The sequence below is a fragment of the Salvelinus namaycush genome, chromosome 5 (genome assembly GCF_016432855.1).
Source record: "Salvelinus namaycush isolate Seneca chromosome 5, SaNama_1.0, whole genome shotgun sequence".
NCBI classification, from domain to species: domain Eukaryota; kingdom Metazoa; phylum Chordata; class Actinopteri; order Salmoniformes; family Salmonidae; genus Salvelinus; species Salvelinus namaycush.
The window spans coordinates 34,386,747-34,412,546 of record NC_052311.1 but is presented as its reverse complement, the minus strand read 5'-3'; the positions used below and the strand labels follow the sequence as shown (position 1 = coordinate 34,412,546).

At 43.2% G+C, this 25,800-nt stretch overlaps 1 protein-coding gene across 3 annotated transcripts in view; it reads left to right on the top strand.

Annotated features, from left to right (window-relative positions):
* The window catches only part of si:zfos-2326c3.2 (mitogen-activated protein kinase kinase kinase kinase 4), a 55,766-nt gene that overhangs the window by 14,988 nt on the left and 14,978 nt on the right, over positions 1–25,800 (top strand). The window contains exons 4-23 of one of the 3 annotated variants that reach the window (XM_038994033.1): positions 284–409; positions 959–1,069; positions 1,507–1,597; positions 1,735–1,865; positions 3,206–3,260; positions 4,342–4,420; positions 5,104–5,276; positions 6,586–6,658; positions 7,086–7,293; positions 7,808–7,939; positions 11,573–11,638; positions 13,528–13,731; positions 14,013–14,192; positions 15,017–15,148; positions 17,922–17,989; positions 19,070–19,149; positions 20,207–20,301; positions 22,330–22,442; positions 24,226–24,316; positions 25,381–25,470. In XM_038994033.1, coding sequence (XP_038849961.1) covers positions 284–409; positions 959–1,069; positions 1,507–1,597; positions 1,735–1,865; positions 3,206–3,260; positions 4,342–4,420; positions 5,104–5,276; positions 6,586–6,658; positions 7,086–7,293; positions 7,808–7,939; positions 11,573–11,638; positions 13,528–13,731; positions 14,013–14,192; positions 15,017–15,148; positions 17,922–17,989; positions 19,070–19,149; positions 20,207–20,301; positions 22,330–22,442; positions 24,226–24,316; positions 25,381–25,470 — 2,298 coding nt within the window. Of the gene's footprint in view, positions 1–283; positions 410–958; positions 1,070–1,506; positions 1,598–1,734; positions 1,866–3,205; positions 3,261–4,341; positions 4,421–5,103; positions 5,277–6,585; positions 6,659–7,085; positions 7,294–7,807; positions 7,940–11,572; positions 11,639–13,527; positions 13,732–14,012; positions 14,193–15,016; positions 15,149–17,921; positions 17,990–19,069; positions 19,150–20,206; positions 20,302–22,329; positions 22,443–24,225; positions 24,317–25,278; positions 25,471–25,800 lie in introns of all 3 variants that reach the window. The other 2 variants (XM_038994032.1, XM_038994034.1) reach the window with 2 other exon arrangements.

The window sequence follows — 25,800 nt, the reverse complement described above, 5'->3', positions numbered from 1 at the left end:
TAATTGGTAGAGACTGAGCCAGTGATGAAATTATCACTGCTGTTGATTGCAATGTGTGTTGGCAGGCTTGTGGGTCACCAGTATGGCGGGCCCAGCACAAATCCACCATCTCAGTTTAACTTGAATGTTGGCTTAAAAGTAAACTGTAACTGTTATGTGCTTGGGCAGCAAGAGAAGCAGGGTTTTCACTCTCTGGGTTTTGGGTTGACTGCATTACAACCTGCTGTTTTCCGTTGTCAAATTTGATATAAAAATAATAATAATATCCTTTTTTTGTTTGCAGGAAGAAGAAGAGGAAATAAAGTTAGAGATTAATATGTTGAAGACATATTCCCATCATAGGAATATAGCTACATACTATGGTGCCTTTGTGAAGAAGAGTCCTGCAGGTCAGGATGACCAGCTCTGGGTGAGTGGCTGCTTTCCATCTCTGTTGATTTCTCCTCACTTCAATCATCTCATCTCAATAACGCCATCATCTTTAAGAGGGCCTGTATCTCTATCTATATGTATGTACAGCTCATACAGCTTCTTTAGGTTAGTATGCACCAGTGGAGGCTGCTGAGGGGAGGAGGGCTCATAGTAATGTCTGGAATGGAGCTGATGGAAGGGTGTCAGGAACAAATGGGATACCATTCCACTTATTCCGCTCCATTACCATGAGCCCCGTCCTCCCCAATTAAGGTGCCACCAACCTCCTGTGGTATGCACCAAAGAACATGGTTCCAGAATGCATAACAAGGGCCAGGAGTTTTTCCTGACACCCGTGACCTGACCAGGGAAACCTCAGAGCCCTTTTACTCATCTAAAGTCCAAGTTGTATCAGTGCCTTTCCTTGTGTGCTGTACTGGATGTGCGTGTGTTTTAGGCCTAGCAGTTGTAGTAACAGGGTTCTGCTGGTGGCCTGGCATCTGTCTGAGCCATTTCCTCTGTGTCTGTGTGTGACCTTGCTGTGTAGCTGGTGATGGAGTACTGTGGGGCGGGCTCAGTCACTGACCTAGTGAAGAAGACTAAAGGGAACTGCCTGAAAGAAGACTGGATCGCCTACATCTGCAGAGAGGTCCTCAGAGTGAGTACATCTGCTGGAGATAAGCCATTTAAATAGGTCTCTCCACAAACCCCTGGGGAGATGTAAAGGTCCTGAGAATCATTTCAGAGAGCTCTTCTCATCCTATATCGGCCATATTGTAGTGGGTGCGTTATTGCATTGGGCTTGGAGCTTTTGCTTATAAACTTATGGTAGAACAGTAATGGAGGGTTAGACGATGGCTCACAGGGGCAGATAGCTGCGTAGCACGGTGAAGTCATTATCTTAAATAAAATAAACTTCCTGTGTTTATTTTTAACTCCTTTGAAGCAGTGTACGATTTCTGTGCCTGTTCTGTTGGACAGCTCCCAAGCCCCAAGAGAGAGAGAGAGAGAGATCATGTGATGTGTACAATGTGTTTGTGCATGCGTGTGTCGTGTCCTGATATTGTGTGTGTGTTTGTGTGTGTGTCAACACAGGGCCTGTCTCACCTCCACTCACACCACGTCATTCACAGAGACATCAAAGGCCAGAACGTGCTGCTGACTGAGAACGCAGAGGTCAAGCTGGGTAAGGACTAGGAGACAGGGTCAAAGTTCAACTCACAACCCACACAGCCACAGTGTCACTGTCTCTTCAGTATTTGCTTGCTCTCCCCTTGTAGGTGTGGTTTAATCTGTTTGAACACCGTGTCTTGTCTTTGCCAGTTGACTTTGGGGTGAGTGCTCAGCTGGACAGGACGATAGGGAAGAGGAACACCTTTATTGGGACTCCGTACTGGATGGCCCCTGAAGTCATTGCTTGTGACGAGAACCCAGACTCTACTTATGACTACAGGGTAAGAGGCCGCCATCTCTACTGGAAATGCTGTTTGTGTGTGTGTGTGTGTGTGCGTGTGTGGTGTGTGTGTGTGTGTGTGTGTGTGTGTGTGTGTGCGTGTGTGTGTGTGTGTGTGTGTGTGTGTGTGTGTGTGTGTGTGTGTGTGTGTGTGTGTGTGTGTGTGTGTGTGTGTGTGTGTGTGTGTGTGTGTTAGAGTTCTCATTCTGAGGTCGAACCCGACGGGGCCCGACAGCACAAATTCTGTGAATTGATTCTGGCCGGGCGGGTTTCGGTCTTAACGTGCTGTTTAGAGAAAAGAAAAGTGGTGCGTGTCTGCGCATCTTTTAGCCTAATATGGCTTTCTCTCAGCCGCAGCAGCTGCAGACACTAGCGCCGCCAGGATTCCAATATTGGCTGGGCCAGAGACATTTGTGACCATGATTCAACTTTTATTTCCTGGTGATTGAAATGTTTCAAATTGGGATACGAATAGGCTCGAGTGCACTCGGGAGAATGATGATCCACAAGAATACGACAGGCAGTACATCTCAGTATCAGGAGAAGCCCATATTCCAATAGCATCTGTTAACGCCGATACATCCTAACATAATACACCCTATGACTGCACTGCTGATGTGCCTTGCTGGACCTTGTAAACTATCGAATGAAGAGCCATAACTGACACAAATATTTTCCTAATCAAACATGCATTTAAAACAGGGCTTTTGAGCAATTATTCAAATGGATGTTTGGCAGAAAAATCTACTTTTTTAAATTTATGGTTTAATTATTCAAGGCTCCCTTTGTTATTTAATTGGGAAAAAATGCTTGATTGTATTTAAAGGCATGAATGACTTGTATGCTGTGTAATGACATAAATGAATGAATGATTGATTGATTATATTGAAGTAGGCTAAGTTATGTTAAAACGACTAAAAAAGGACGCGCACTCACAGCTTGGTGGTGGATAGATTACATAAGGCTACGTGAGTCAAGGGCAAAATAATACATTCGATTTAGGCTAAATTATTGCATTCTAAGTGTTTCTGATCAGTGATTATTAGACAAGTCATAGGCTTGGGAGTAGGACAGGCTACTACACGACTGAAGAGAAAAATCCACTTGATAAACTACATAACATAACAAAATCTGCTTATCAGCTAATATATGAGCTAACTAGAATAAAGATGGCCATGAGCACTCGCCTTAACTTAACTAGTATTGTCCCAGCCTAATTGTGACTAAATATCCAAATGTGATTCAGTGAAAACAAAAATCTGACATTGATTGATTTATCAAGATGAGTCCCCACGCTTGTCTGTTGAGTGGATCTGACTGGATGACTCTCCTCCTCTATAGAGTGACCTGTGGTCGCTGGGAATCACAGCTCTGGAGATGGCTGAAGGAGCACCACGTAAGTGTCACCTTCTCCCTCCCCTCCTGTCCATACATATTGCAGTCTCGTCAAGGAATCTTCGCTTTCTCCTACACATCTTAGAGTTGGAGGGTTTTTTGGAGGCCATGACTAATATGCTCTACTGTAATTATGTGGTTTATTTTCTTTTAAAGGGATACTTCAGGATTTTGGCAATGAAGACAAAATATCAACTTCCCTAGAGTCAGATGAACTCGTGGATACAATTTGTATGTCTGCGTGCAGTTTGAAGGAAGTTGCGACCTAGCGTTTGCACAATTGCTAACTAGCATTAGCGCAACTTTGGATGTCTATGGTTAGCATTGGCTCGAGAAACTTCATACTGGATGCAGAAACATACAAATGGTATTCATGAGTTCATCTGACTCTGGGGAAGTTGATAAAGGGCTTCATTGCCAAAATCCTGAAGTATCCCTTTAAGCATATCCTATGTTATTATGCTGTATTTTTACTCTTGCAAAGTTCTAGTTTTGAGTTTTGTTGGATTAACTCACTGTATGTTTTCATTCTCTCTCTGTGAGTGACTTCACAGAGTTGTCAGATATTGCAGCCCATATTACCAGTCACGGACTGAATCCAAGTGTCATTGAAAGTGATTGGGCTCACAATGATGTGACGGAGGTCAGACAGTTCTCTCACGTTTTGAAATTGAAAATCCTTGAGTCAAAAAACAGAGAAACAAATTAAAGAAACTCATGACTGTTTGGTGTCTGCTAAGCCTAGTGTTGCACCATGACCGAGAGGGAGTTCACAATCACTGAATGAAAAACAAACAGTGTTGTAGTAGGACTGTGTAGTAAACACACACTACAAGCAGACCAAGGGCAACAGGACAGGACTTTAGCCTAACATTGACAACACTGTGGAACATTTCTTCCATCCCCTGCCATGTGATTAGGCCACAATGGAGCCTCTCATAACCTCGATCCCCTGTCTGTCTGTGTGCGTTCTAAATGGCACCCTATTGCCTACATTAGTGCACTATTTTTGACCAAGGCCTCAAGGGTGCCATTGGGGACGCAACCATAGTTTCTCTGTCTGTGTCTGTCTCTGTTCCCAGCCCTGTGTGACATGCATCCCATGAGAGCCCTGTTCCTCATTCCTCGCAACCCGCCCCCCAAGCTCAAATCAAAGAAATGGTAAGAAAGACAGCTCAGCTTCTCTCGCTTAGAGACACCATGCCCCACAGAGCCTCAGCAACACAGCAGGAATGTTTTCCCCAGAGTGGCCAAAACTCATACAGCCTTGCTTCGCCTTCCTTTTCCCTTACACACAGCCTTTTCTCTTTCTTAGCTAGCTCCAATAACATTACTGCCAACAGAACTGCCACAATACAATGTCCCTTATTCACCCCTTATCTTACTGTTTTTTTGTGTACTGTAGCATTAGTTCAGGCTGAGCACATATTGTTTATTGTCACGTTCTTGGGTGTAATTTTAGCATCACAGTGTGAGATGACAATCCCCACAGTAACAGTTTGACTGCATGCAATGCTCTAAAATAAGGCCTTTTAGATCCAATGGGAAGGGAAGGTGGATAAACTTTTGTCTTCCTGTTCATATGTCTTCAGCAGCCTTGCTTTTTTACCTTTCGTAATGCATGAAGCCTTGTGTTTGAACCCATGGAGTTCGATAATTCAATATTAATTCATACCAGCAGCTGCATGGCAGACATTGAGAATTAATTGAAGCTGTGTCTGAAATGGCACCCTATTCCCTATAGCCCATGAGGATCTGGCCAAAAGTAGTGCACTACATAGGGGTTAGGGTGCCATCTTGGACACAGCCTGAGCCTGTAAGTTGTGACCCTCTGTCCTCTCCAGGTCCAAAAAGTTCCTGTCCTTTGTGGAGAGCTGTCTGGTAAAAAACTACCTCCACCGTCCCGCCACAGAAACCCTCCTGAGACACTCATTCATCAAAGACCTGCCCAACGAACGGCAGGTCCGCATCATGCTCAAAGACCACCTGGACAGAACCAGGAAGAAGAGAGACAAAGGTGAGGCCATGTTGTCATAATGGGATATCAGAGATCACCTAGTCTCACTCAACAACTGAGTCTGGCAGTCAAGGCTATAATTAATATCATGATTTAGTGCTGTATGATACCTTGCGCTGCCAATGACCGTGGGGAAACTTTTTGGCCTTGTTATTATTGGTCACACTGGCAGCGACAGTGAAAGTGGCAGTAAAAAGGTGTTTTGATTCTCAATCTTGTCTCCCAGTTCTCTGTTTACCCTTGTGTTTAATGTCTCTAGGCCTAGGGAGAGGCTACTGTATGACTGTCATTAATGAAAGGTTCTAATGAAGGGTTCCATTATCCACTGGTACTGTGGTGGGATTTGGGTTTAGAGGCAGCAGCAGGACTGCTCCTTGTCAGCCCTCTCACAGTGAGACTGCATACTCGTGTCATGTGAGAGGAATGTGCCTCGGAGGAAGCAGTGTTTAATCATCTCCTAGACTGCACCACACCGCCAGCGGCCTCCCTCGCTCCGTCTTCCTCCCCACGCCACATAATGACATCGTCTCCCTGCCTGCCTGCGCCCTCCGAGCCTCCAGGCTTCGCCCCGATACCAAACAGCAGTTTCCTCGACCTTGTGCCGTTGGTTTGTTGGTTGGCGTTCTGCTTAACTGGTCAGACGGACAGAGAGATGACCCCTTAGAGCAGAGCCAAGCCTGTAGTGAGACCATGTGAGACGCTGATAGCGGCAGCTCATAACGCAGCAGATATACTCAGTCATTACCCTGTTTTCATAACCTACTAGAGTTTGACTTGGAATTAGAAACATTCTCTGAGGCCAGCATATCTCTCTCTCTCTCTCTCTCTCTCTCTCTCTCTCTCTCTCTCTCTCTCTCTCTCTCTCTCTCTCTCTCTCTCTCTCTCTCTCTCTCTCTCTGTGCAATTTACAATCTCTCATGAGGCTTCAGAAGGAAGAATGAGCCTTACTTAATATGTAGAAGTATTTAGTCAATTATGACAAGCATTTTGGAATGCAATCCTATTGAAGAAAAGGAAGTGAGAGAGACAGTTCATGACGAGTTTTAGTTCCATGTGGGTTAACTGCAGGAGACACCTGGAGGGGAGACATTAGGTTGGTTTACTGATGCTTGAAACCTTCCCTGCTCAGATCATGAGAGAGGAGGAACTGACTCCTGTGGGAACTGTGGGAACAGTACAGTATGTGTGAAAGTGTTGTACAGTTTAGAACCCTTTCCTTGTTTTCTCAGTATGTACAGTCATGTGCATCATGGTATCATTGGGATTACATGCATCCCTCATGTCTGAAATAGTCACATGTTGTCCACAGAGGGCCCGGAGTATGAGTACAGCGGCAGTGAGGATGAGGAGGAGGAGATGAACGACGAGGAAGGTGAACCCAGGTATGATGACACAGCGTTTACACTGTCTGTAACGAAGGTCTGACGTCACGTCTACGTCCATCAAACAGCCAGCTGACCCTGTCTGTGACTAGTCCTCGCTTTACTGGTTATGTAATAGCTAATGCAGGCCTTGACCCTGAGAACTGTCATAGAGGATATTCATCTGAGAGTGCACAGTGTGTGAATGCATGGACTTGTCCATGAAGACATTAACGTGTCACCAGATGCTCCTGCTTGTGTTCCCTTAGCTAGACACAGAGCGTCATATGGCGGTGACTATAAAAAATATATTTGTGTGTGTGTGCATGTGCATGCAAGTGTTCCTTCCTGTGTGTAACTCTACTCCTAGCCATGTAACCATGTGCCTCTTCACTCCTGCCCGTCACTCACTATGTGCCTTGCTACCATTTCTGTCCTGTATCCATAGCTCCATAGTGAACCTGCCGGGGGAGTCCACTCTAAGGAGAGAGTTCCTGCGTCTGCAGCAGGAGAACAAGAGCCGGTCAGAAGCCCAGCGACAGCAGCAGGTCCTCCAGCAGCAGCTCCAGGACCAGGAGAGGTACAAACAGCAGCTGCTGGCCGAGAGGCAGAAGAGGATCCAACAGCAGAAAGAGCAGCGCAGGAGGCTGGAGGATGTGAGAGACACTCTTTAGTTGAAACACTCCGCTCCTCTCTGCAGCCCTCTTGAGCAGAGCAGCAGAGCCAAACACCTGCTGCCCAGCCAGCAAATGAGCTTGGCTGGCTAGAGACTGACGGGCTCTCTCTTTTTCTCTCTCCCTCCTGTTGTTTGTTTGGCTCAAATGAGAAGGACTCTTTTCTGTTGAACAAACCAAAGAATTGTGTTATAGAACAATATAGAGTATTATACTGTGGTTTCCAAATACGGAGGGATTGCTTTCGGGAGTGAGGCTTTTGTGTGGTTTGCTTTGCACAAAAGACGACTGACGTGATACTGTATGTCGTATTAGGTCAGCATACAGAGCTATGGTGTGTTCTGTAGTGTTTTTGTTGATGTACAGTACAGATGGATAGGGAATGATGTAATGTGCCGTGTTGGACTGTGATGTCGCATTGAGAATTGGCAGAGAAAATATATTCTGTTGAATGAGGTAATACCATGTTGAATGACGTTGTGTTGTTGTGTTACAGCAACAAAGGAGGCAGCTGCAGGATTCTGGGTTCCAATGGCCAGAGCTACAGGAGATGCTATGGAGGGAGGAGACTGAAGCTAATGACAGAGGTCTATTCAATGAGAGGAGCAAGAGAAGGGACAAGAAACAGGTAGCTGGCATTGTCATGAAAACCCCAATTTCTTAAAGTAGTAGACCACCTGCCCTACCCACTCAATTCTTATCCTCTCGTATTGCTTCATGTGATAAGCAGAAACCAAACAAGTATGTGCTGATTTGATGGTCTTTTGTGCCGATACCTAAGGAGGATTATAAATATTTATTTTATTGTGTAGTAACACTGTACTTTACAAGCTGCTACAAGCTGTAAGTTCCTGGAGTTCAAACAGCATTGTCATGGGCCAATATGATCTAGATTCTTATCTCGGTAGACATTTTCGGGTCCATACATAATGTGTGTCTGAAATCTGTGTTAACCTGGTTGTGCATCATAACACACAACACGGTAGTTTTCACTGGGACGGGACCCACTTTGTTTTGTCAGTAACCTGCTCTGGAAAAATGCATTGTGACAAGGTTAATGCATTTTTAATCCAGGTGCAAGTTAACATTTTATACATGTTCCTCTACAAAAACTGCTTATATGCATTTGATATGAAGGGTGTTGACGCAGCACTTTCACTTGTGTCAGGTTTCAGCCCATTGGTAATTAAATCCACCAAGGTAGAAACACTATGGAAGATCAGAAAGAAATTGCCTGTGGGACCATCCTGAAAGAAAATAATTAAACATCTCTTACTTTTTTCTGCTGTATTAACATTTCCCATGATTTGAAGTTGGAGCTAGGCTGAGTGCCATGGACGAGAAGTCAGTGACAATTACAGCATCCTATAGCCGAGGTAAAGGGCTGTCATGTCGTTCTGAGGACTTTAATTAGACTGTTTAATTCGAACACTCGGTTAATTCACCTCCCACAGTTCAGTGGCTCTGGATGAGCCACACCTGCCTACCTGACTGCAGTACAGTACAGTAGATGACATGTCAGTCTGTGCGGGTCTATTACAGTCATGTTCAGTGGGATCATTAAGGTGTGTGCGGTGGTTTTGAGTCTGTTCAATGTGCCATTAGCTGAGCAATAGCCCACAAATCATTCTCCGGGATGTATACAGTATGGGTGCGTTCCAAATGGCCCCCTATTCCCATGCACATCGACGTGGCCGCAGTGGACAGGGTCAAGAGTTTTAAGTTCCTCGGTGTCCACATCATGGTCCTCTCGCACCAGCACAGTCATGAAGAAAGCAACACAGAGCATCTTCTCCCTCAGGAGGCATGGCCCCTCAGATCCTTAGGAACTTTTACAGCTGCTCCATCGACAGCATCCTGACTAGTTGTATCATTGTCTGGTATGGAAATGGCACCGCCCGCGACCGGAAGGCCCTACAAAGAGTGGTGCGGACGGCCCAGTGCATCGCTGGGGGGTGAACGTCCCAGCCGTCCGGGACGTACATGCCAGGCGGTGTCTGAGAAAGGCCCGAAAAATTGCCAAAGACTCCAGTCGCCCGAAATAAGGAATGTTCTCCGTGCTACCGTCTGGCAGGCGGTACTTGTGCATCAAAGCTCAGACCAACAGACTCCTTAACTAATTCTATTCCCTGGCCATAAGACTGTTCAATTGCTAACAACTACTGCTCTCTCTCACACCTATGCTGCTGTTCATTGATTGTTGATTTCCATTACCATCTATCTATTTATCCTGCTACTGGCCACTATTACTATTTCATGTACTGTATATATTACCACTAGTATATTACCAGAAGTAATAATAACAGTCACTATTCAGCCCTGTTTACGTGTATGTATGCCTAGCACGCCTACACTGTCACTCTTGCACACACACTCACTCACTCACTCTCACACACTAACACCCACAGAGTTACACTATGTGTTACACTATACCACTATGCACACACCCACCCACCACTTATGTTTCTGCAATAATGTTTACTATTATGATTAATACTGCTACCAGTCACTTTACATGTGCATACTGTATCTACCTTAAATACTCCAGTATCCCTGCTCATTGTAAATGTGGTATTGGCACTGATCCTGTATATAGCTTCCTCTCCTATTTCTTATTTCTTGTGTTTTCTTTATTATACAGTGCATTCGGAAAGTATTCAGACCCCTTGACTTTTTCCACATTTCTTTACTTCACAGCCTAATTCTAAAATGGATTAAATACAATTTTGTCCTCATCATTCTTCACACAATACCCCATAATGACAAAACGAAAACAGGTTTTTAGACATTTTTGCAAATTTATTCAAAATAAAAAAACAGAAACAACTTATTGAGAGGACTGGGGCGAAAATAGCCAAAGATTTGTTTTTTGAAGTTCGTCCAAGTGTTTCTTGCACAGAGATTTCGAGATCCTCTGTCCATCTTTCATCACTCAAACTCTCCTGTCGGATTTATCTATAGTTATGCACATGCGCAAACAGGATTTATTTACAATTATAAACTGGGTGGTTTGAGCCCTGAATGCTGATTGGTTGAAAGCCATGGTATATCAGACCGTGTAACATAGGTATGACAAAAAATTACCAAGACCTCAGGGGTTTGTGGTATATGGCCAATATACCACGGCTAAGGGCTGTGTCTTAAAAACAGCCCTTATCTGTGGTATATTGGCTATGTACCACTTCTCCTCAGGCCTTATTGCTTAATCATAGCAGTCAAAACAAGTTAAATAGATATCCATTGATGGAAAATGATCAGGTGTGTTTAATAAGGGCAAATATATTTTCTCTTGCAATTTATTCTTAAGCTCGCTATAATTACAAATTTTGCCTATTAGTTTACGTCATTACAAATTACGTCGATATTCCTTCTTAATTCGCTGGATAACGTTATAGAAAAAGGGTTTATTGGATAAATGTGGCAACTCCGCTCTTGCTGCGGAAAAAAAATGTAGGCTCTAGTTTTCAAGCCTAGGGGACGGGTTTTGAGAGATCATTTGTATCGAAATTTAAGCGAGACCTGGCAACCCTGTGTGCATGACAATAAAACTTGAACAATGAACAAAATAAAACACATGCATGGACCATTTAACAAACACATGCATGGATCATGTCAAGATACACACATAGGCTGCATCCTAAATGGCACCCTATTCCCTATATAATGTACTACTTTTGACCACCTCTGATCAGAAGTAGTACAATGTATAGGGAACAGGGTGCCATTTGGGATGCACCCTTTGTATGTATCTTGACGTGCTCCATGCATGTGTTTCTCTTGGTGAGAGTGATGTAGAAGGCAGCTCTAATGAGTTTAGACAGAATCCTGGAGAGTGGCCCGGCTACCAATTAATTACAGATGGTCAGTAGGGCTGATTGCCTGGCTGTGCTGCTCTCTCTCCTCCTGTCTGCCTGTCTCAGCTGTAGCTTACATGGGTTTCCGCCGCCTCATCCTCAAGCATCCTCAAGCGCATCTGGAGATGCAACGTGTCCCATTTAACATCTATTGACTAGAAAATGTTTTTAACCCATTCTGTGTTAACCCAGGGGTGAAGAACTCTCTGCACGCTTTTGATTCAGCCATTCACTCTATCAGGGTCATTTAGAGTTATGTGGACTAATTTTCATGGTTAAATATTTAAAATAGGGGGGTTAAGAGCCTTATGCAAGCTAGCTGAATATTTTAGGTTTTTCACCAGGATTCAGAAACCTTGACGTTATCACAAAAACAAAATCTCTCTCTCTCTCTCGTTGAATTGTAGCTGGAGGATTGTGGCACACAGAGGAGTGATGTCGGAGGAAGACCTGCAGGTTCTTTAAATGAACAGGTAATAACTGCCTTCTGTTTTTTGTCACTCAACCTGCATAGAACGAAATGCATCAAACCGTGCCATGAAATCACTCCAATCTTTATGAAAGACATGGGTGGTTATTGAATTCAAATGTTTTGGTATGAATGTTGTGTCTTGGTCTATGGGAAATATTATGACTGGTTCTGCATGAAACGGCACAGAGTGTGAGAACACCGGTGTGTCAAGAGCAAGTTTGTTGCTGTCAATGAAGGAGTAGAGAAACTAGAATGGTGAAAAATTCAATGTTTAGACTACCATGGCTGATTTCAAGGTCAAGACCTTGTTGCTTTCTCAGAGTATACTATGGCTCCTGTACCACAGGTCCTGTTAAATTCTTCTTCTCATGCTATCCCACACTTAGCATGGGTAGCTAAAGGCCACATTCTCTTAAGGTCTGTTTCCCTAACTTCTAATGATGATAGATACTAGGCTAACTGGAAACACAGTCAATCCTGCGTACTCAAAGGCAACATAAAGACTATGTACTGTAATGTACTGTAGAAGAAAACACTTAAGAACTCTGAACGGCTCTGTTTGACTTTTAATCCGCAAGGAGCCGTGTACTAAAAGGCGTCATTTGCTTTTAAAAGGCATCGACTTTAAAGTGGCATCTAAAGTAATTCACAGGAGGAATCCTATTTAGGCGCGACGGATTGTAACTGCTTGATATGTGGATGCAAGTGCAACCCCCTACCGCGATGTAAAGAAAAATATGTTTGAAAAGCAATGAAAAGGAATGCTTAGGCTTACAACAAGAAAAGAAAAAAACTTGCCCATGCTACCGATAACTATATTGGTCCGGACAGGACTAGTAAAGGCCCAGTGCACCACTTTTGTGAGATTTTAATATATATGTATTTTTTTATTCCAATTTTTCAGGGGGTGCTGCAGCACCCCTACTTCTCGCGACTATGGTAGGGAGAATAAAACAATGCATTCTCAATGCATTGAGATCAAACGCAGCCTATGTGTTTATCACTTTAGTATGGAATCCTGTCTCCTCGTTTGCTTGAGAAGGCCACTGCTGTGCCGAACAGCCAGAACCCTATTAGATTATTTATGTATCTCGATTCACAATATCCTCATTGTAAACATTAGTCTTGATCCCCGTGATATAATTCCATGGCTTGTGTTTAGTCTTTAAATAGCATGCAGTGCCTGGAGAAAAAGGCTCTTCTTGCGTTTGTCAACGCTGGTAAAAGAGAGTAAATGCCAAGTAACATGAAGGGGCTTTTTGTTTCTCATTTAATCTGATTTAGCAAATAGCATGAAATTATGGTGAACTCATCATAAATCATAGATGAAAAACATCCACGCTTATATGGGATTACAGGTGTGGAATTGATTTAGCTCAACTTCTCTTTCTCTCTATGTAGTCTTCATGTCAGTGTGACCTTGTAATCACTTCATTGAATCTGAAGTGAAAAAGCATGACATACAGTTAACAGTGGGAGAAATGTCCTTGGTGGTTTACTATAATAAGAAATTCAGTTGATACTGTATTTATGTGCTTCTTGCGGGTGTGTGTGTGTGTGTTTGGGGGCGAGGGCTCTATGTGAGTGTATGTGTGTGTGCTTTTCATGTATGCTGATCATAAAGCCTGGGAGTGCCCCTCCTGAAACAATACCTCCTCCAGTTCTGACGTCTGGAGAGAGTTTAGCCTCGTTCCAGTTTCAGTTTCAATGAAAGGCTCCTACTGGGCCTGGATCTGCTAGCTACAGTAGAGGCTCTATTGAAAGCAGCTGTTTCCAGGCTGCAGCATTGGCCACATGGCCGTGTCATCTATCTGTCTTGGGGCAGTACTGCAGGCACGGGATGAGGCTGCTGAATGCCAGTGTCCTGTGTTTGTCTCTGTCGTTGTGTAGAGGAGGACCGAGCCTCCACCTCCACTGCCTCATCCTCAGCAGCAGCAGCAGCAGCAGCAGCAGGGTAAAAAGTTCCACCGCACGCTGCCCAAAGACCAAACGCAGCTGCTTTCGCTTCAGCACGACCACAGGCACAAACAGAGGGAGCCCCAGAAGGCTGCTAGTGCCACGCCTATCTGCCCTGCAAATAGCCAGTGCAAAGCGGTAAAGTCCCCCTTGTCCCACTCCCCCTGTCTCCCCGAGCCCCCCCCCTCACTACCCGCTGCCTCCCTCTCTCTCACCGCCCTGTCTGTATCACTATTTGTCTAGTGTTGTGTTTGTTTGCGTTTGTGCATTAGTGTGCCAGATAGCTATTAGTCACTCAAAGAGAGATTGGAAGTCTGTTTTGGGTTATTAGTTATAATTCATAATCCAGTATGCAATAATATAGTCTGACTACAGTATCCAGGGGTCTGGTTCTGACTGTTCTTGTCCATGTTGCTCAGATGGAGATGGAAAGGGGGAAGACCTCTGACAGCTATCCGGTCAACCTGAACAGAGTGTTGGCTGGGCTGCCCCTTCCCCTACACCCCCTTCCTCTCCCCCTAAACATCCATACCAGACTGAGCTCCGGGAGCAGCTCCAGCCCCTGTACCCCTGCCATGCAGAGGGCCGCCATACAACAGGTACAGTAGCCCACTCCCCATCCCCTGCCCAAATAACCGTACCCTTCCTAACACCACCAATCAATTCAATCAGTCAATATCTTTATTTGCCCCAGTTTGGAAAATCATTACGCAGCTAGGCATTCACAATATGCAATATGGTGTACTTACCTCATACATTATATGTACTGGCGACATCAACACCATCACCACTTGACAGTGACACATAGTTAAAACAGCTGCCTAAGAGATTCAAAGTAAAGGGTTAACTTAGCAAACATGTCCAAAAATAGTCCCGCATCTCTATATTAGTAACTGCAAACGGTAGATTAAAAATCTCTGTAAATGTCACTCTTTCAATTTATTTAGAAGTTATGACACGTATTTTTGCAAGACCCTATTGACTAATCAAACGGGTGTCAAGGCTTCAACATATATTTTGATCATTTCAACATTTTGAAAACCCACGTTTTGTACTCTCACAGTTTTTGTCAGCTCTTCTGTTGGGAAGGTATTAGTCAAGGATCTATACATATCCTATGCCATCTTGTGCTTTGTGGTTGATAACTTAGTTGTCCTTCCTCTTACTTTATCCAGAACCCAAAAACGATTACTTCCTTTTTTCCATCTTGTTTGTCCTTCAGTACTCAGAGTCTCTGTCTCAAATAGTACCCTATTCCCTTTATATTGCATCCATAGGGCACTGGTCAAAAGTAAGGCACTATAGAGAATAGGGTGCCACTTGGAATGCGACCAATGTGTCACTAAATAAAGTAATCTAACCCAGAGTCGTATGAATATATAAAAATATAGTTGGCCTGATCTAAACTAAGTGTCCATTTCAGAATGCCAATCTTCACTCCAGTCGAGACGCCCCTCACAGCAGCTCTATGTCTGACATGGCCACCACTCCCATGTCTCCTATGTTTGACGATGTCTTCTGGGACTTCCAAAGCTCTATGGAGTGCCCACCAAAGGTCTGTCCATCTATCAGTGTGGTGACGTGTGTATGTTGTGGTGTGAACACACACATGTTGTGTACATACTGTATATACACGTGTACATTTACACATGTTGTATGCAGAGGTCCAGTCAAAACCGTTTTCTTTATTTTTGCTATTTTCTACATTGTAGAATAATAGTGAAGACCTGCAAATTATGAAATATCACATATGGAATCCAAAAAACATAGTAACCAAAAACGTGTTAAACAAATCTAAATAGATTTTAGATTTTAGATTCTTCAAAGTAGCCACCCTTTACCTTGATGACAGCTTTTCACACTCTTGGCATTCTCTCAACCAGCTTCACCTGGAATGCTTCATGCTGAGCACATGTTGGGTGCTCTTCCTTCGCTCTGCGGGCCAACTCATCCCAAACCATCTCAATTGGGTTGAGGTCGGGTGATTGTGGAGGCCAGGTCATCTGATGCAGCCCTCCGTCATTCTCATTCTTGGTCAAATAGCCCTTACACAGTCTGGAGGTGTATTGGGTCATTGTCCTGTTGAAAAACAAATGATAGTCCCACAAAGCGCAAACCAGATGGGATGGTGTGTCGCTGCAGAATGCTGTGGTAGCCATGCTGGTTAAGTGTGCCTTAAAATGTAAATAAATCACAGACAGTGTCACCAGCAAAGCACCCCCACACCATCACACCTCCATGCTTCATGGTGGGAACCACACATGCGGAGATCATCCGATCACCTGCTCTGCGTCTCACAAAGACATGGTGGTTGAAACCAAAAATGTCACATTTGGACTCATCAGACCAAAGGACAGAGTTCCACCGGTCTAATGTCCATTGCTTGTGTTTCTTGGCCCAAGCAAGTCTCTTCTTATTATTGGTGTCCTTTAGTAGTGGTTTCTTTGCAGCAATTAGACCATGAAGGCCTGATTCACGCAGGCTCCTCTGAACAGTTGATTTTGAGATACTGTTACTTGAACTCTGTGAAGCATTTATTTGGGCTGCAATTTCTAAGGATGGTAATTCTAATGAACTTATCCTCTGCAGCAGAGGTAACTCCGGGTTTTCCTTTCCTGTGGCGGTCCTCTTGAGAGCCAGTTTCGTTATAGCGCTTGATGGTTTTTGCAACTGAATTTGACTGAAATTTTCCATATTGACTGACCTTCATTTCTTAAAGTTTCTCTTTGCTTATTTGAGCTGTTCTTGCCATAATATGGATGTGGTATTTTACCAAATAGGGCTATTTTCTGTATACCACCCCTACCTTGTCACAACGCAACTGATTGGCTCAAACGCATTAAGAAGGAAAGAAATTCCACAAATTAACTTTTAACAAGGCACACCTGTTAATTGAAATGCATTCTAGGTGATTACCTCATGAAGCTGGTTGAGAGAATGCCAAGAGTGTGCAAAGCTGTCATCTAGGCAAGGGGTGGCTACTTTGAAGAATCTCAAATATGAAATATATTTTGATTAGTTTAACACTATTTTGGTTACTACATGATTCCATATGTGTTATTTCATAGTTTTGATATCTTCACTATTATTCTGCAATGTAGAAAATAATACAAATAAAGAAAAACTCTTGAATGAGTATGTGTGTCCCAACTTTTGACTGGTACTGTATGTGTGGTCAATGTTTCTATATGTGTCTGTCTGTGTGTGTGTGTGTGCCTGGTGAGACTATATATATGTGGTGAGACTATATATGTATATATATATATATATGGTGAGACTATATATGTATGTATATATATATATATATATATATATATATATATATATATATATATGTGCGTGTGATATTATCTCTTAGGGGGTTCTGCTGTTGTTGTTTTTGTGATTATGTTGATCATGCAAGCTTAGAGGAAGTGGAATGTTCAGCACGAGTTTGGCAGTGCCCTCGGGCTTCCTATGGCACCCATGACTTAAAGCAAACACATTCGATGATGTGATGCACATTCTGTGTTTCCAATAACAAACTCTCACAACATTTCTCTAGTTCAGGTATGGGTAGCTTTGATGGGGTTGGGGACCACAACAAATCTGAACTCATCATGGGGGACCACAGTGGCTCGCGGGTCTGCGTATCTACCTCCATACCCTCACATGCAGTCAGAGCCCGGCTTTAGCATTTTGGGGGCCCTAAGCGAAATTTTGTTGGGGGTCCCACGCCACCTTGAAACAAAAAAAAAATGTGCAACACAGCGGAGAGAAAACATTGACATTTTAAACATTGATGTTTTAAAGTGAATTTCCTACAGAAGGTACTGTAGGTCCGTATCACAGAAAGAACAAAAAAAGAAACACTTATGAAACCCAGAGCTGCTAGTAAGCCCTGTTGAAGGAGTGTCAGTAGTCAGATGGGTATTTTCAGAATGACTTCCTCTTTCAATGGGTGTAGTCTTCCTTTCCTCTTATGTGATGATGTGACACATGAGAGCAAGGTGAAAAGGTTGACAGCTGCAGGGGACCACGTTGAGAAATTTAAGCATTAGTCACATGAACACAAGGCCCGAGTGCCTGCTTGACATATGTTTCTTCTCATGAGTTTGACTAAAGTTGTAATTCTTAGAATGTAGCAGCTATATTGTAATTAAATATCGACTTACTATAGAAGGTGATACAGTCCAGGTTGCCTCATTTGGATCAGTTCCACATACTATATTGTTTCTGCGGTCCTTACATAGTATGCAGTGGTTTGTAATGTCCTAATATGCAGCATGCTTTGTTGAAGGCAGTCAGGCATATACTGTGTCCTCACATGTCAAAATTGTATTTTGAAGGTTCCGGAGCGTACAACATCGAAATTCTATTGTAAAGAGCTGATGAGTCATCACCGGACTTCATCAAGGTACGTTTTTCACCACATCACACATCATTCTCAGGGAGGGATCCTACCAGTCACAGGGTGAATGATCCATAGATCAGCTTTGACAGGCCCCATGTGCTTAGGGGATCACTTCCACTGGCACTCTATGGACATTTGATATCTCTGTTACATCATTTGAAGTATAGAGCATAACTTGTGTGTCACCTCTCTCCCTCTCCTGGTTGCTCTTTTCTTGTGGCAACAGGTCACAAATCTTGCTGCTGTGATGGCACACTGTGATATTTCCCCTGATAGATGAGGGAAATGTGTCTCTAATATGGCCATACATTTGGCAGGAGGTTAGGAAGTGCAGCTCAGTTTCCACCTAAATTTGTGTGCACATAGCCTGTCTTCTCTTGAGAGCCAGGTCTGCCTACGGCGGCCTCTCAATAGCAAGGCTATCCTCACTGAGTCTGTACATAGTCAAAGCTTTCAGGTGTTCTGCTACTGTGTACTCTCTGTTTAGGGCCAACTAGCATTCTAGTTTGCTCTGTTTTTTTGTTTATTCTTTCCAATGTGTTGGTTGTGTCTTATTGTGTTGCTGTCCTGGGACTCTGTGGGGTCTGTTTGTGAACAGAGCCCCAGGACCAGCTTGTTTAGGGGACTCTTCTCCAGATTAATCTCTCTATAGGTGTTGGCTTTGTTATGGAAGGTTTGGGAATCGCTTCCTTTTAGGTGGTTGTAGAATTTAAAGTCTCTCTTCTGGAGTTTGATAATTAGCGGGTATCGCTCTGCATGCATTATTTGGTGTTTTGCGTTGTACACTGAGGATATTTTTGTAGAATTCTGCATGCACACTCTCAATTTGGTGTTTGTCCCATTTTTATGAATGATTTGTTGGTGAGCGGACCCCAGACCTCACAACCATAAAGGGCAATGATTCAAGTATTTTTAGCCAGATCCTAATTGGTATGTTGAATTTTATGTTCCTTTTGATGGCGTAGAAAGCCCTTCTTGCCTTGTCTCTCAGATCGTTCACAGCTTTGTAGAAGTTACCTGTGGCACTGATTCCTCTCCCTCTCCCTCTCCCTCTCCCTATCCCTCTCCCTCTCTGCTGTCCAGTGGGGGCCCTCAGTCTCCTGTGGAGAAGGGTGGGAAATCCATGTCATCTCACGGAAGCTCCAGCAGCAGCTCCCAGTCAGGTCTGTGTCCTTGTGTCCTCCACAATTACTCACTCGCTTCACCTCTCCCTCTCTCTCTCTGTCTCTAAACCACTCACTAGAGATGGGTTCCTTTCAACACATCGATTCATAGTAGATCCATCAGCTGCATAGTGTTACTACATGGTGATCTACAGCCTGTGAGAAAGCATTGGGTGTTTACAAATCAGACTATAACCACAATACACAGGAAATTTCTCACTGGAACCTAAACATCCTGTCAGAGTTGTTCCCCCCATGAGTTGAAAGTGTTTGAAAGTGAAACTCTGAACCATGCACCGTGCCACCGGCTTACTGTTTTGCTTTGAAACAGAAAAATAGTTGAAAGTTTTACCTAGTTTTTTGTCTTTAGGAAAGACCTAAAAGGTGTCTAACATTTTCTGTGTAGTGGTAGCATTGGCCTGTACTCTGTCTGTTGAGTAGTGCAGTGTGTTTTGGGGTGTGTGGGAGTGTATGAGGGCGTGTGGGTGAGTAACAGGGCCTGTGGTAGAATGGGTGTGGGGAAAACCAGTACAATTAATGGTTAGACAGACTCAAAATAAATGCCTTTTGGATGGCGAAAGAAAGAAAGAAACACTGGGTAATATGTTCAAAGATCCCTTTTTTACCAGTAATCGTCAGTTTTAAGAAAGCAGTTCAGGAGCCTCCCACACAATATGGTAAATAAATGTCTTTGTTTAAATGTAAAAGGATTTCATATACTCTATATGAAGAGGGAGCAATAGCTCAAATAGCGTAGTGATAATGATACATTTTTATAGTGCTTTTCCAAGTCCTTTACAAGGGCTTTACATTTTAGCATTCAGGAAGTAAGCCAGAAGAAAAACAAGGAATCCCATACATTGTATCCTCATGCCTTAGTCCTTATCTAGACTTGTTCATCATACTAGCAGAGCATACTGAGCATACATAGTTTGAGGAAAGATCACATAATGAGCCACCAAAGCTATCTAGAGTATCTGTATGGCTCTGGTAATATTTAAAGAGAGTGGACAACATAATGAAATGTGAGATAGAGATTTTCCTTTGACTCTTTCAGGTTACTTCAAGCTGGAGAGCCCTATGCTGCAGAGCCGTCTTCAACAGTACAAGAAGTCTCAGGAGACTTCTCAGGCAGCCCTGCTGCAGCAACATGTATGTACAGTATCTATTGGGGTTGGGCTATATTAAGATAGCATCGTCTGTCGACGATGATTGACAGCCATCGTCGATGGTTTAACCTATTTGAACTTGACAGAGTGGAGAGAGAATTCCACCCATATTGTTTCTCTCTCTCATGTCGGATGCATGGACCTTATAGCCTAAACCAAATTTCTTTATAAAGGACACTCCTTAACTATCTTATGTCTGGCTGTAGAATTTTTGGGCTATACTCCCTTCTCTCTCCATACGATAATAATACTACTTTGGGCAAGACTAGCCTACACTTTCATCGTTTTATGCATGCGTGGCTTTCTCCCGATCAAACAACGAATTAATCTAATGGACTTCCATCTCATAAATGTATTTGAATAGCCTAAAAACTTACGGTAGCCAGGGGACTAATAATGAGAGAGAACAATCTGTATCAATAGTCTATAGAAAAATCGAATGACGAGTTCAATCAAGTTTAAGCTTATTAAGAAATAAATTACCTGTGCGGGCCGGAAAAATCCCCCCATGCGAGCATAGCCACGGGAAGTAGTTTGGGGGTGCTGCAAATTATTATTATTATAAAAAAAAAAAATTCAGGTGGCACAGCAGCACCCTACTTCCTATGGCTATGCATACAAGGTTGAAAACAAAATTGTTAAAGTTATGAACAGTAGCCTATTTCCAAAGATTTTAATAGCCTAAGAAAGAATTGTCCTATAGTTGCCACTTTCAAAAAGAACAAGAATAAAAGTCTGAATCTATAGGCTTGGGCATATGCTATTCTCAATCACAGCTTTATGAGAGATAGAACAAACCATAGGCCTTTTAAGAAAGGAGGATGATGCAAATAAAGCAATTATAAACCAGTTCTGAAGACTGCCTCTATCCAGCCCATGATTTATAACCTAACTCACTACGGTATAGACTGTCACTCCATCGACCCCCACACACACCTACCTGGCCATGCTGAAGCTCCATCAGAAATATACACAAATATTTGCCTCCACTTAGCCTCTGACCAGGCTTTCAACAAGATTATTTTTCATGAAGTTGTAGCATGCAAGTTTGTTTTAATTAACTTTTTCAATAAAATGTTTTTGGGGTTGGCCAATAGGGGCCGATACCATCATATATCACAATGTTTTACTAGTACATCATCAAGATAGGACAAAGCTTGACATCGCCCAACCCTAGTATCTAAAAAATTATAAAAATGCAATTTAGTAGACGCTTTTTTCCAAAGTGAGAGTCATGCGTGCATACATATTCGCGGTCCATTGGGAATCGTTCCCACAATCCTTTACTCGTTCACCCACATTAGATTTATAATGTCGTTTTCAGCCATGATTATCAGAACTCTTCCAGTGGAAAAAGTTGTTATTTTCATTATTGGCTCCAGTTGCCCTGTGGTTGTGGAAAATATTTGCATTTGGTCACCAAGTTTCAAGGCAATCACGTTGGTCTCGTCTCGGTGTTCGTCAGATGTTCGTTACTGTTGTTTGTGACCGTCTGTTAAAAAATTAAAGGTAGGAGACTGATGAATCCGATTACCTCTGGATTTGAATTAGGAGAATCTATCTGACCGTCTAACATCTGCTTTTATCAAAACAAAGAATTCCTCCTCATCGACTCATCTATATAAATAGTCTCATCTAAATAGTGTATCATTCCTGCTTATCCGTTCTAGACCAAATAGTGCGTCTTATGACTAGGCCTATTGATTTGATGTCAGAGGTATGCCATTCCGAGAAGTAATGCCAGTTAAGATTCCGGTCATTCCGACGGGACCAGAGGACAAGGCAGCAGATGGGAACCCCGTTCTGTCCCATCTCTGATTCCCTCCAGAGGACACACGGTGTCCTTGTGTTTTATTCAATAGCATCCAGCCGTTTGTCATCATCTCGTGACAATTATTCCTATACTCAATTAGCATTAGCAGTCCTGTGTTATTGCATAAACGTGTCTGTCTCATGAATCCTGATGTCTGGTGTTCTATCTCTTATGTTATGCTCTGTGTTTCTGTCTCAGGGCTTCGGCCACTTATCTGGGGTCAAGTCCAATCTCAATCCGTTTGTCAAGGCAACAGAGTACTCCTCTTCCAGTGATGAAGTCGGGAGTAGTGACGATGAGGAGAAAACCAGGTGGGTTCACATAGGGCTGTGGCGGTCATGACATTTTGTCAGCTGGTAACTGTCATGCACATAAGGGCCGGTCTCACGGTAATTGACGGTTAATTAACATCTCCAGGCTTCCATGCATGGCCTACAAGACACTGATGCAGACATTTGGAACATCTAACTTTTAAAAAGTAAAAAAAAATCAATTTAATATAGCCTACACCATCACAATGAACCCATTATTTATTTTAGGCCGGTCTAAAGAAACATTATGATATGAAGAAATTGTAGCCTATTTCAGAAGAACAGAATAGCTTCTGAGTTGTCCTTATGTTAGGCCCTGATCTGGCTGTGCCATACACTTGCAGACAAGATTTTCTTATACTTCCAGTGGCATTATTTTATGTTATTTAATAGAAAGAAGAATACAATTGAACATAGCTGAATAAAATAGAAAGTATATTTTTCCTAAACGATTTCCGTGAGAGTACGCAGACATGCGGCTATTCTGTGTTGAGCAGTTAACAAAGTGATCAATTGAAATGCTTAATTTAGAGTTATTTATACGACTTTAGTTGTGATACAAACCTTTAGGCTATAACTTTTGATTTCTAATACATTCTAAGGCTGCATGATGCGACTAATGATGATTTGAAAAAGGTTGCATGAAAGGCATGCGCTTTGCTCTGTTTTTTGGGAGGCTGCACACACTTCCTCTGTCTCTCATTCACAATTTGACAAGCACTTGATAATGTTCTCACCCATCAGACTATTCTCTATTTAATCTATCACATATACTAAATAATATATGTGTAAAATTAGTTTTGATTCAGAACGGGCTGTTATCGGAACAGGGGCAGGGGGAAAAAACATGTCACCGTATGCACTTAAATATCGAATGGAGGACGCTTTTCCTGCAGTACATGCCAGCCAGGTAGGCTACTCCGGTTGTAAAGTGAAGCAATGTGCTTAATATTAGGAAAGTTGAGAAAGAAATATAGTAGGCCTAGCCTATAGAAAGCTGATGGGATCCTCCTCTCTTTAACAAAGGCCATCAAAACTCAGTTCTCATGCAATTGCATAGCAAAGCCTATAGAAATGTTGAACAACATGGGCTTATAAGAACACTTATTTCATTCCATGCATCAACCAGCTATGAGGAGCTGGCTCTCGCTGCGCAACAGGTGATCCCTTTCCGCTAAACTCTAAATGCCCGGGCCCTCATGAAGTGTTTGATTTTTGATTGCATTTGCATTGATGTCAGTTTAATTAGAGGGACAATAGAGGCGATAGGAAGTTTGGTAGGCTACTATTGACCATCAGTGGCATCAGAACGCAGTTTTGGAGAAGCCTAGTTACCGTGACTCGACGATCACATGGAATTTGACTGCGGTTATGACTCGTGACTGCCGGTGTGGCGGTAATACGGTCACCGCAACAGCCCTAGGTTCAACTGGATTGATTGATTGATTTATTTATTTATACTTATACAGCCATAAACAAGCAGTATACAGTATAACCTCACCAGCGCTCACTGACTAACATACTAGTAGAGCAGCAGGCAGCCTAGCGGTTAAGAGCGTTGGGCCAGTAAACGCAAGGTCGCTTATTCAAATCCCTGAGCCAACTAGGTGAAAAATCTGTCGATGTGCCCTTGAGCAAGGCACTTAACCCTAATTTCTCCTGTAAATTGCTCTGGATAAGAGTGTCTGCTAAATGAATAAAATGTACTAAGATTGAGTAAAATGTTTTGTTAAACGTTGCGTGAGCCTCCTCTCTCTGACTGCTGTTGTATGTGTTTCTCCAGGTCTCCATTGAGTAATGGGAAGGGCAAGTTCTTCCGAGGAGCCCCCGATGGGATTGTCCTGCAGCCCCATCATAATCTCAACCAGACCCCGGTATACATACACACCCTTCTGTCTACACACACCCCCACATCCATACAGTACTACCTCTAGGACATTTTGTGTAAAAGTACACTCACTTATTAGCTTTGAGAGCTTAGCTTCTCTCACTTTATTTATATTTATTCTGCACTTGATGAAAACTCATAACAAATAAGTTTCAAACTCTTAACATTGAACGGGATGATGTTCCATGCTTTCCATCGATATTTTAGTCAGATAACAGATGGTGGTGTCCATTTGTCTTCAGGTTCATACCACAGAGTCAGCTTCATTAAATCAGTCTAATAGGTTGCTTAACATGGCTTTCCTGAACTGCTGATTTGGAAATTGGGTCATAGTCAGAGTTCAGGCTTGTTGTAACAGTGTAGATGCAGTGTGAAATCTCGTTACTTACTCACACAGGCAGCAGCATGCATTGACCCAAATGGTACCCTACTCCCTGGCTTATAAAGTTCACTATTTTTGACCAGAGCCATATAGACCCTGGTCAAAACTAGTGTTCGATATAGGGAATAGGGAGCCACTTGAGCTCAGCCGTGTCCCCGGTCCTGCGTGAGTCATTTGCATGACAAACACTAGAGGGCACTTTGTGCATACGAACTAAAACATGGAGGAGAGCAGAGCCCACTGATGCCGTTCTCCCACAGGCCCCTCAGAGCCTCCTCCTCCACCTCCAGTGATGAATGCAATGCCACTTGGCATGGTGTAAGCAGGGCCTGATATCCTTGTTTAACTCACCCACTTTAAAAAAACAGTCATTGGAGACTTAGTGTCATGAAAACCTAAACAATGCCTTCCTGCCGTAAGACAGCGTTAGCATTGGCGTGTGTGTAGATGCCGCAGCCTGTTCCTCCACACAGTGTTGTTGTGACACAGGGAATACAGAGTGACAGACGGGCAGTAGTAACCAGGGATTATGCCGCTGTTCTGCTGTGTGTCTCTTCTCTAAGCAGAGCAGCGTGGCATCAGGCCTTAAGAGTGGCCAGCCACTACACAGGCCCATGGCTGTAGGATCAGAATGCAATGAGAATTACCTTCTCCCTGATCTTCTGCAGAAGAGCCCGGCCCATGAGCCCCTGGGGCAGCACGGACTGCATGACGTCATCTTCCCCCAATCTCCAAGCGGACGAGGACCGCACTTTGATGTGAGTTCTCTAGAGGTCATAAAACGTTTAAAGGCCCAGCGCAGTCACAATTCTGTTTTTCCTGTGTTTTGTACAACAGCTGAAGAAACTAACACTGTAAAAGTGTGAAAAAAATGTATCAGTGTTATTTCCTAATAGTTGCTGCTTGAAAATACAATCTACATAGGACGTTCTAATCAGCCTATTTTCATGGCCTGTTTGCATGTGCGGGATTTCGGTTTACCTGGTAGCATCACCAGACGGTACATTGGTTAATAGACCAATAACAAAGAGAGTTCCAAACCTCTCTGCCAATAACAGCTAGTTTTATATTTTCATCTCCCCACTGAA